This window comes from Cephus cinctus, unplaced genomic scaffold, assembly GCF_000341935.2.
Source record: "Cephus cinctus unplaced genomic scaffold, Ccin1 Ccin1_scaffold0265, whole genome shotgun sequence".
NCBI classification, from domain to species: domain Eukaryota; kingdom Metazoa; phylum Arthropoda; class Insecta; order Hymenoptera; family Cephidae; genus Cephus; species Cephus cinctus.
In genome coordinates this window covers 301,896-312,814 of record NW_014332976.1, presented here as the reverse complement: position 1 = coordinate 312,814, position 10,919 = coordinate 301,896, and the positions used below count along the sequence as shown (strand labels likewise).

The 10,919-nt window shown below is 38.7% G+C and overlaps 1 protein-coding gene across 1 annotated transcript; it reads right to left on the bottom strand.

The window, feature by feature from the left end:
* Positions 1–5,626: 5,626 nt before the first annotated feature.
* On the bottom strand, positions 5,627–10,068 carry LOC107265962 (facilitated trehalose transporter Tret1). The gene is made up of 2 exons (XM_015735957.2): positions 9,629–10,068; positions 5,627–9,507 (listed from the first exon to the last, which is right to left on the bottom strand). Exons 1-2 carry the CDS (start codon positions 9,696–9,698, stop codon positions 8,192–8,194), a joined length of 1,386 nt encoding a protein of 461 aa, XP_015591443.1. The 5' UTR covers positions 9,699–10,068; the 3' UTR covers positions 5,627–8,191.
* Positions 10,069–10,919: the final 851 nt, after the last annotated feature.

Sequence of the window (10,919 nt, the reverse complement as noted above, 5' to 3'; positions counted from 1 at the left end):
AGAAATAGACATGAGATCTAAAGATGCTTCGGAGCGTGGGGGCAGGGCAGGTTCTGAGGCAAAGGAAAGTAAACGTTTAACATTTTTTCCGAATTTCACTGAGAAAATGGAGGATACCCAAGATTTTTGCGAATAAGGAAGACTCTTACAAATGGTTGGTCGTCATTGGATGCGCTTTGCATTTCATGCGAATGCATTTTCTGAACTACTCGTGGCGCAGGAGTCAGGCGGAATATCGGATAGTTCAAGGCTCGTGCATGTAAGCACACTTACGAGTGCGTGCAGGGAATTTTGCATTTCTCAGCAAAAGTTATCCGGCAAGCATTCGCATTCACCTCGAGTAAATACTTGGCTGCTAGGAGGAGCCCTGTACGAAGGGGTAAGTGGAAGAGCGAGCTCATAAATATTTTAATTAAATGTAACAAACATTTCACTCTGGACCCCAAGATTATGCTGTGATAATATATAATATAATCCGACAAAGAATCACGAAATTTCTTAAAGCGAATCTTCACCCTCCATTTTGCTTGCTTCTATACTTTCCCAAAATAATTGTAACTGTATATTACAACGATTGAAATCTCCTGGCGAACTGAATTTATTCCTTTCAGCGGGCTCCGGCTGCGTGACGTCAATTAAGCCGACTGCTTATCCGACACGAAAAATGCATCAGTCAACTTCATAGAAATATTTCTATAGAAATATTACGCGTGTTATACGTATAAGTGGAGTCGTAGGTGGTGCACAGATTTAGTCACCAGTGCAGTTATACATACTGCCGTCGAAATGCGTCGTTAAACGTTTGAAATTTGCTCCCAACCATACGTGTCTTGAACACCTGCTGCCACTGACATACCTATGTACAATATATACCACTGTACATACATACAGCATTAACGTCAATATCCACATATTCAATCTGAAGTATAGCTTTGAGAAAAGGATAGGGGTAAAGCGGCTGAACGCATCACACATTGTTCACGTGAACCAATGGCATATCTATGTCTGAACTATCTACTGTGTGAAATTCATGCGTGTCGCTTGAAAAATATGAATTTTTGTACAGAATTTTGACCATTCCGATCGTATTGATTCTCTCGGTACGAACGAATAAAGGTATTGACAGATTTTTACAATAAAGGAATATCGGTGGAAATATTTTTATTTTTTGAAAATATATATTATTTTTTAAAAGTATCAGCTCCCTTGAGCGCGCTCTACGTTTTATCGAAATTATTTCTAATGACCCTGCGTCTCGGGAACGTCGCGTCTCGACGCATTGCGCTGCAGTGGTATTACACCCTATTAACAGAGGGCTCGAGAGTTCTAGGCAAGCAAAGCTCTTCAGGCGCAAGTGGCGAGCTGTGGAGTCTCTCCAGTCTCCATTTGCCGGTAGGGTTCGCAGTTCAAACCTCGGGGGCTTCCGGCCTCTTCTGTGCTCCCACATCAACCTCGTTATGTCCTTACAGTCTTGGACTTGCGTTTCGACTATTTTTCGCTATTCTGTTATAGAGCAGCGAAACAAATATTCTCGGAAAGTTTCAATGACAATAATATACTTAACGACCGCGAGAACAAATTTGATTTCATTATTAGTATCCGTTATTAGTCATTTATGTTTAGGGATACGTACGTGTTGTTTAAGCTCGTATGATGGTGTTTGATAAAATAACATAGACCGCATATTACGTGGATTTGTTGGGACACGTTTGTCCTGTAGCGCCACGTAAATCATCAATCCTATGTAATAAGCAGATATTGATTCATGTAATTAATGGCATCAATCCACTCTTAAACGGGATATTTTATGATTTCATATTCAATTGCTTGTATCAATATACGTCGTTTCCGGATATAATACTCCGCAATGCATAGTACCACAAACTTCTACAAAGCTCCCTCGATACATTGTAATTCGCAAATACGTGTCAATAGAATGTACCAGAGTGAGTTACAAGTCATTTATCGTGATTTTTCCTCTGTATCAGGTTTATGCGCTGCTACTGGTGTATATTGATTGAGTAACCAATGGTCGAAAGATGCAGATACATGTATAACATCTTCGTTCCTTTTCCTTTTCTCTTCTCTCTCTGTTCAGCATCTGCAATCTCGATGGTCCAAGTATATACAGATATCTCACAAAGGACACGGCAGCATGTGTGTGGATATGTCAGGTTATGCAGCTGAAACGCATTACCTGAATATGCTTTTACCATAAGACTCAAATGGGCGCGCTAACTTCAGGTGGTGCGTTTCTACTGAATAACCCTGTATATACTCACCCTTCACAGAATTCATCTCGTGTTTTTCTTTACAACCAACGAACATAAATCTTAAAATTCCACGTTCCGCATTTTCCATCTTTTCAAATACCAAAGATTTTCTTAATACAGATCAGCGAGTTTTAAGGGATAAGTATATATAACCTGCTTTATCCAGACTTTCTTCTTAGACGCGATTTTTATGTTTGACCTGCCAATGCGCCAGCATGTACTCTATAGGTATATAAATGGGCAAGATGCCTTCTATATTCGCAATACGTATCTATATACAGCTTATACAAAGGGATGATTCGTAAAGGAAGTTTCTAATATTCTAGAATATTCGGGATCTAAGGTCGAGCGAGTCTGGGTTTGCCAGCCAGAGGGAGAACTGACCATATTTCATCTCGAGGCATCGGTGATGCGGCAGAAATTCACTGAGCCAAAGGAATATTCTTTCTGGCTTCGCGTACCTATAGTAGCATTCCGTCGGGTAATCGCATATGGAAGGTTCGAAGTCGTTGCTACTTTGGACTCTTATTCGTTTTACTTAATTGTTTTTCAACTTACCGTCACGGAAGCACCATTTCGTAGATTGACACAATACGCGTCTACGATACAGAAAATTGTTCACACGACATAAGCATGCTTTATAGTTGTAAGTATATACGTGTATACATATCTATATATGTATATGGCTAATTGTGTATGGCGGGATTTATAGTGAATTTAAATTATTATATTTCTAATGCAATTATGCTCACGAGCTATACCGTAAGGTCAAAGGTAATGTATTGGCGGAAGCATCGGAGCGACCAATCCCTAGCGAGTTCTCGCTCTTGCTCACTTCCTGCAACTCATTTCCCTCGCGTAAATATTCATACCTCACTCGCATATTTTTACAGCCTCTGCCAAGTCGATTCTATTACCAACTGCAATAATGTCATAATGCTCGTCTTCTGCTTTTCTTAGGATTATCCATAATACTCTCTCTTTGCACTTATTCTACGATGTAACCATCAGTTTTACGGGTGTAAAAAATTACTTGAGAAATTTCATTATGAAAATTCAGGGCTCGTAGGGGCGTGGAAAATCAATTAACCCCAATGGCAAGCTATTCATTACCTCTGGCAAAAAGTCATTGGCAATGAAAAATTTTCCTACGGGTCGGTCCGTACTGGTCCAGTGGGAGTCTGGACTTCGAGAATAAAAGAATTCTTCTAGGGTACTCGTTACTCAGTTCTTCTCGTATTTCTTAATTGGAAATGGTCCATAGTCATCCGACAGCATTGCGCCAAGTGCTTGGGCTCTTGAAGTTATTCTACTTTATCGTAAGTACTTGACTTGGTTCAATGATAAAAAATCTTTTAGATTTAACAAGACTGCCGAAAAGTTCAAAAGGGTCCATACTGAAAAATTGGTAGCACGATACGTCGTCCTAAATCTGGTGCGCAGAACGTTAGTCATTGTCGAATATTCGCATAAAGGAACGAAAGCTTCAATGGAGCACGGGACCAAGTTTTGTAAAATCATCGAGAAGAGCGGAAGTGCTTTCTATCTATGTGCATTGCGTAGAGATCGATCGAACGTAGGGAATGAGCGGAAGTTCCTCCTTGAAAATTTGGGTCACTGCCCGTTAATGCGTATCCACGACTTGGCTGGAGACCAACAGTCTCGTTCCATGCTAACAGATATACATATCAACCTAACCTAAGGTACAACGTGCAGGTCGAGAGAAAGTCTGGTAGGTGCGGTGTCTTTCGTACGTAGGAAGAAGGGAGGATCGATGCCCTCGCAAAAGGAATGCCAGCTTCAAAAGCTCAGCCGTGTACCAAGTGAATCAGTCGGTGCCTCTAAAATGATGCTCCAGCTACACGTGAGCATTTAGCTAGCTGCATTCTCCTCTGTAGCTGTGGATATACATTTAGTTAGTGATAGCATTGGCTGTTAAAGAAAAGGATCCTGAGCGCATCTTTTCCTCTGGCTAACCTAAGTGGATGAAGAAAATGCAGCTGTATCCTTACGAGATCTTTCATTTTCAATACCATGAACAATTTCGTTTCGAATACTCGGAGCTGGAATTTGAAGAGGAAACAAAGGTTTTACATGGAAGAACCAATATGACTTTCGGGAAAATTTGTTTTGCTAAGTTTTCTCAGGGTTACAGTCTTGTAGAGATTCGAGTTGAGTTTTATTGATAGTCAATGTACTCGCTTGATTAAATGCCTAACTGTTAGAGCTGCTTGGCCTTCTTGGTTTTACTATAAGCAATGTATTTAGTTTCCAAATCATATAGCGGTTGGATAATGGCAGTTCGAAACTTCCTAACGAAAAACGGTGCTTACTTCCAGGAAGATAAGATTAATTGGTACATGAATCATATCTTGAAACGAAGTACTCAGTTTACGTATATAGATGTGCAACTTTCGTCGAACCCATAAGTACCTTTTCACTAGCATCTCCGACTCTCGTCACTGCCTTTTTTTCTGCATTTGTGCACTTAGAGTTAGAGAAATGCTTACGTGGTTACGTCGCAAAGCTTCAGGCTGTAATTCTGACTTATCTCTCGAGGGCTTGTGATTTTCAGTTTTACTACGTAAAATTCCTTGAATTTCTAATTTCCTGGATTTTACATTATTATTATTATTTTTTTTTTCTGTAACGCACATTCTTTTACGGTGCTATTAATTTAGCATAGCTTATGTCTGCATTTTGCAAATACCTTATTTCCATTGTTGTTTCACTGGAATGCGAAATTTATGCGAAATTCATAAAAATACGTCGAACTTTTAATTACGCAATCGTTCAGTTTCTTTTTTCATACATATTGATTTACACACGAGACGCTTTTATTTGTATGATAACGATCAGATTTCACCTTCTGCTGTTATACATATTGGTGTATATGCTCTGGCACATGGCAGACAACTTTTCGCAGGTAGTATTGCAAAGGCCAAAGTTCACCAAGATATAATCCTCTTGGCGAGGTCACGTTTGACCTTTTTCACTAAACGCGTTATAAAACACACCGCGCGCTGAATCTCGGAGCAGATGGTGTACTATTAGATATACATATACTTGAATGCAGTTTTATGCGCGCACGATATTGCGTACTCGTTACGTAAGGATGTATAGAATAATTCATGAAAAGCGTTTCGTCCATACGAAAAGCACGTAGAGACCTGACGAGGTTCGTACGAATAATTGATTCCATTATAATTTGCAAGAAGATCGCTCATGGCATTATGATTCTGGTGCAATCTTAAAAGAGTTCCTAGCATAATGGAGAGGTAGATTTTATCAGAGGTGATAAAGTCTTCATTGAACGTATCGTGTAAAGAATAAAGTAGGGGAGTTAACAGTAATAAAAGGATGGAAACGAGATATATACTATTAAACTGTATAGATAACGCTTACAGAAAATTTCTTCATTCATGAACTTCGCACTGATTATTATTCGGATAAACTTTTATGAGCGATATTAATTATTCCATTATGACTTACTTGAATTTATTGGGAAGTGTCATTCAGAGGCGAACTCTTCGCAGATTTATTAGCTTGTACGTTACTTGACTTGTCGTTGTGTGTTGAATTAGCCACGCATTTGATGTTTCGGTAAAAATATTTGACGTTTAATTTTTTATGACGACGAATGTCATGCTTGCATTTCATGACAGGCTTAAAAGTATATTGACGTAAGGCCGCATAATAAAATTTATCTTGGTTCGAATTTATATGCTGTTTGCTCGTGCGTTTCTTGCGATTAATAGGAGGTCGAAAATTATCTAAATATATGACTTGCTTCCGTATTGTACATTATTTATGACTCTTGTTATGCATTTCTAATGAAAAGTTTTTTCTTCTATTCTGTCCCTAAATATATTTCTTTTTTAGTGGTATTTTGCGTAGCATTGATCAATTTATGTACTGCGCGTCGAGCTTGCAGTCAAGTCGTGTGTTGTGCGTGTATGGACGCACAGGCAATTGCTTACGTTGATGCTTTGAGTATTGCGGTATATGAATTTGCATGATAATTGCTGCTTTTGTAAAGTAATAACTTGTTATGTATATATGTATACTAGCAGGCACTATATATTTGCATGGATCTTCCTTCGGCGAGAATAAAATCTCATTTATTCTCCGTAAATACGTAATCTATTTCTTTTTTAATTTTTTCGCCTGTCACGTGTCTCGACCCATTTTTAACTTTTGATTAGAGTAAAAATAAAGATTACCAATTTTCGAGATTATTTGACAGTGTTTCGTCGTTCTAATAATGCAGCATGCATGTGTAGCTCTGCAGAGTGACCAGGTCTAAGGAAATAAATAATTATCGAAATTATTTTCGTCGTCTTGTCCGTCGTGAGACTTAATTCTCCAAATGAAACAATATTTACCTATATGCATGCCCAAAAATCCTGCATACGTAAAGAAAACAGTAACAAGTTCCGTAACATTTACCATTTGAGGAATCTGAAATTCTCTGTTTCTCGTTAAAGGGATTGAGAATAATCTCGACATCAGCAGCCCTACTGTATCAAAGTATCGATTCTTTGGCCTTTATCGTTTTCTGATATCGTACGTATTAGTGCGGTGATTCGGAAAGATAAACGAACAGAGCAGCAAGAACCGAACTTGGCCCAAGGCTGATTCAGACCAGAAGAGCCATAGGTAAATACGTGGCTCCCTATCGTTCGTATTAAATTCTCTACCGGTAAACCACATATGGCTAACGTAACCAAAACACCACGGATGCTGGGATCGTATGTTACAAGGAATAATGGGAAGCTGCTAAAAGACATTCCCCGTCTGAAACTACTGAACGTCCTGAACGTATAGAGCCATTCGACACCGTTAGACAAAACTGTGAAAACCCAGCTGATGGCAATAAAGGGCAGAGACGCGGTGAGTATCGTTGTTTTGCTCTCGAAAAATTAGGCGGCTATGGGACCCAAGACGGCGCCTATTAGTCGTCCTAGATTGATAAGCGATGCCGCCTAAGAACATTTTTTTATCGTAATTGATAACGGCGAATTTGATACCGTGAACTTGGCCAAGTACAGAGAGAGGGCTAGGCAGTCATTATTTGCAGCTGCTGGACCAGCTGTGTCACTGAGTAGAATAACTACTGATACTTTTTCGTCATTTTTTTTACTGATCTTGAAACATGTCAGAAATATAGGTTTTGGTTTTTTTTTGTTTCCACCGCCGATTAGCCATTGTGACTATGAAATTCCTTTGGATAGGCTGTCAGTGGTTTAACAATCTATTGTTGCTGTGTTAAGTTGAACTAACGTTGATAATACAATCAAAATCATCGTCGACGTATGTAATCGTATATAACTCATGCTATTTAGTTTTCGTTATCTTTCATGTGAGGACTTTGCACAATAATGCAAATTTACGAAATTTCTTAGTACCAATTGTATTATTATTTAACAAAATTGTTTAACTTTCTAAGATACAGAGCTTATATATGTATATGTATAATACCCAGTAATGTTATAAAGTGAAATTACTTTGCAGCGATTGAACATCAACAAGCAGTTCATAAATTTTAGTAGCAATAAGTGAATAACGTCCCGACGACACGGTCGGTGATAAGCGCCGCGACGCTTTTAATATATACCGCGAATACGCATACAGGAAAACTCAACAAGTTTTTCCTACGTTAAACTGCATCCCGGAATGAATATGAATCCTGGTATTAGATTTAAATGTAATATCGAAGCAGCGGCAATTCAGTCGAAGAATACGATTATTGTATCGTTCAACCGTTGCATAAGAGACGAGACAGACAGGAGGATAATTGTGGAAGAATTAAATAAAATGAAAATATTTCGCCTAGTGAAAATCAATATCAGAGAATTATCTAAAAAATTCGGTTGCAATGATTATTAAGTAGACAAAAGCTTGTATCCTCTATGCAATCACGTTTTAGCTAATATCTCTTGAATCTCCTGAAGAGACTTTCCTTTAGTCTCCGGAATCTTGAAGATGGTATAGATTATAAGAAGCAGCACGAATACACCATATATCCAGAAAACATATTTCTCCGTCAAGACGTCAACCATCGGTTGATACGTCTTGCTGGAGACAAATGAAAAAAGTCCTGAATTAATGTTCGTAATGGCGGAAGCAGTGCTCTTGATATTCGGCGAAAATAATTCACTGAGTATAGTGGGCGGAACCATTACAATCCCGATGTAAAGGGACAACTGATAAAGTAAAAGTGACGTTATCGCTATCCATTGAAGTAACTGAGGATCGTAACCCAAATCCAGCAACATGAAGTGAAGTCCAAGCAAGGTCATAGCAACAGCGACTCCAGCACTGGATGTACAAAGTAAAACCCTCCTGCCGTATTTATCGATGAAATACATACCGAACCATCCAGAAACCATACCTGTAGCACTCAGCATGATAACCACGCTAGCAGGTTGCACTGCCGTCACTTGTGCACGAATCATTATGATCTCCAAATAAAAGATAATGCTATAAAGTCCACTCAGTTGCATAAAGAGGAAAAGTACATTTGTCAGAATAAGAGCTCTTCGGTTTTTCGGTACGATAAACTCCTTGAGCAATTTCCAGAAGGGCTGCTTCTTGCCATTGGCTTCAATGAAATTTTTCAATGCCAGGAGTTCGGCATCGACGTCAGCATCCTGACTGTACCATTGTATTGACTTTGCTGCTTTTTCCATTTTCTCCGATCGTACCAGATAGTGCGGCGACGATGGCAGCAGTAGGAAAATAAAGAGGAATAACATGGTAGGTACCAGACTCGTGTAAGAGAACTCCGCCATTGACAGGTAAGGTCCCATCAAGCTTCCGATCAGGCCTCCAATTGGCATGCCGTTACTGCACAGAGCTACCAAAGCACCACGTATTCTGGGTTCTGATATTTCTCCTATGTATAGTGGGAACGAGCAAAAGTAAATTCCAAGTGCTACGCCGGCCAATGTTCTGGCTGCATAGATCCATTCCACCGAATTGGCGATTATCAGAAGCACCCAGCTAGCAGCCTGTGGTATTCCGCTGAGCAACAGTGACGTTTTGCTGCCAAGTACCTCCACGAATATCGCACCGAGTATCGAGCCACATATTCTTCCTATACTCAGAATCGATGCTACCCAGGATGCCTCGGCTTCCGTTATTGGAAGTGACGAATTTTTGCTCGTTAATTTCGCTAAATAGGGCGAAGCCCAGCCGCCTGTCATACCGATCGACATAGATAACATCATTACTGAAATCATATGAATTTATAGTGATACAGTAAGTCGTGATAATGAGGATATAAATTATCAATGTGGTATGTCAATTTATAGATATACGTATATATATGTATATTATTTGGATTCACCTACCTTCTAGTACTGCGAACCACTGCGGCCATAATTTGTATTTTTTTAAGAGGTTCGGTGCGAATCGAGACATCGATACGTGTCTGCTAGCAATTTTTAAATAGTCCAAATTTCAGTTTATGAGAAAAACGGCGTCTCACGGTGGTTTTGTAATTTTTTACAGTTACAACGTAATACCGCGACAAGATAAAAAAGAATCTCGCTTAATAACATCGTTATTGTATTCCCAATAATCCAGAAAGTCGAATCATTTGTCAAACTACGTTTTTTTTCTCATGCACAAGTTCGATTTTAAGTTATCGATGAGTTCGTACGCGTTGTATAGTAAATACTGTAACGTGTGGTTGTATTGCTAGCCTCTTGTGTTATAATGATATCCGGAGAACTAGCTGCCTGATTTTATTACATGGAATGACTTGTGTTACCGAACTTCAAATGAGACTAAAAAAGATTTTATCATCGTGATTTTCACAACGCAAGACGAGTAATAAATTATACGCCTTATCACCAGGTTTTATTTTTGCGTGCTTTATGATTACTAGAAGAACTCGTGAGTGACTTCAGTGAATCACCCTTTGAACTAGTGCATATCTATACTAGGGAATGACAATTTATGTACGCCCGTAACCAATTTAGACCAGTATTTTTTAAAACCAACCAAATTTTGTATAAATCTCAGAAAATAATAATTCATTAATTGATCACAAATTAATTCGTTAATTTCTAATCATAATAATATTCCTTACATGGATTCTAGTAAAGGAACAGAATATTAGGAGAAGATTTTCATGAGAAGACAAGGGTGAACTTTATTTGAACTTATTTACTCACTCACTTATTGAATGACTGACTGTCATCATTGGCCCAAGACTCTGTCAATCTAGTATCACTGCACGGGATACTCGTATCAGTTTATTATTTTGATAGGTATAATTTTGAGAAATTATTATGAGCAGTATATTTTCATATAAAATGTATTAACTCTGCAATGTATATAAGCCAATATGATAAACGATAAAAAAAAAGTTTATCCCTGTGACTCAATCTCAACGAGCATTTGAAAAGTTTTGGTCGCCGTAGCTGAGTGACTATAAATGCCGCGAAGCTTTTAATAGACATCCAGATCATCATGTCAAGGACAGTGGTTGGTACAGGAACAATGTATATGTGCAGAATGACAAAGAGGAACATGTTCACTAATAACAGCCAATTACGTAAACGCTTCGATACAGAAAGGCTGAACAAGGATTTTGGATCGCTAAAATTGAGCATCGTATATACAGCCAAAATCCCG

Bases quoted from the DNA above. Each gene is read 5' to 3' on its own strand.
- LOC107265962 (XM_015735957.2), bottom strand. From the start codon at position 9,698: ATGTCTCGATTCGCACCGAACCTCTTAAAAAAATACAAATTATGGCCG. The intron at 9,508-9,628 runs GTAGGTGAATCC...ATATGATTTCAG, and splicing joins GTGGTTCGCAGTACTAGAAG to TAATGATGTTATCTATGTCG.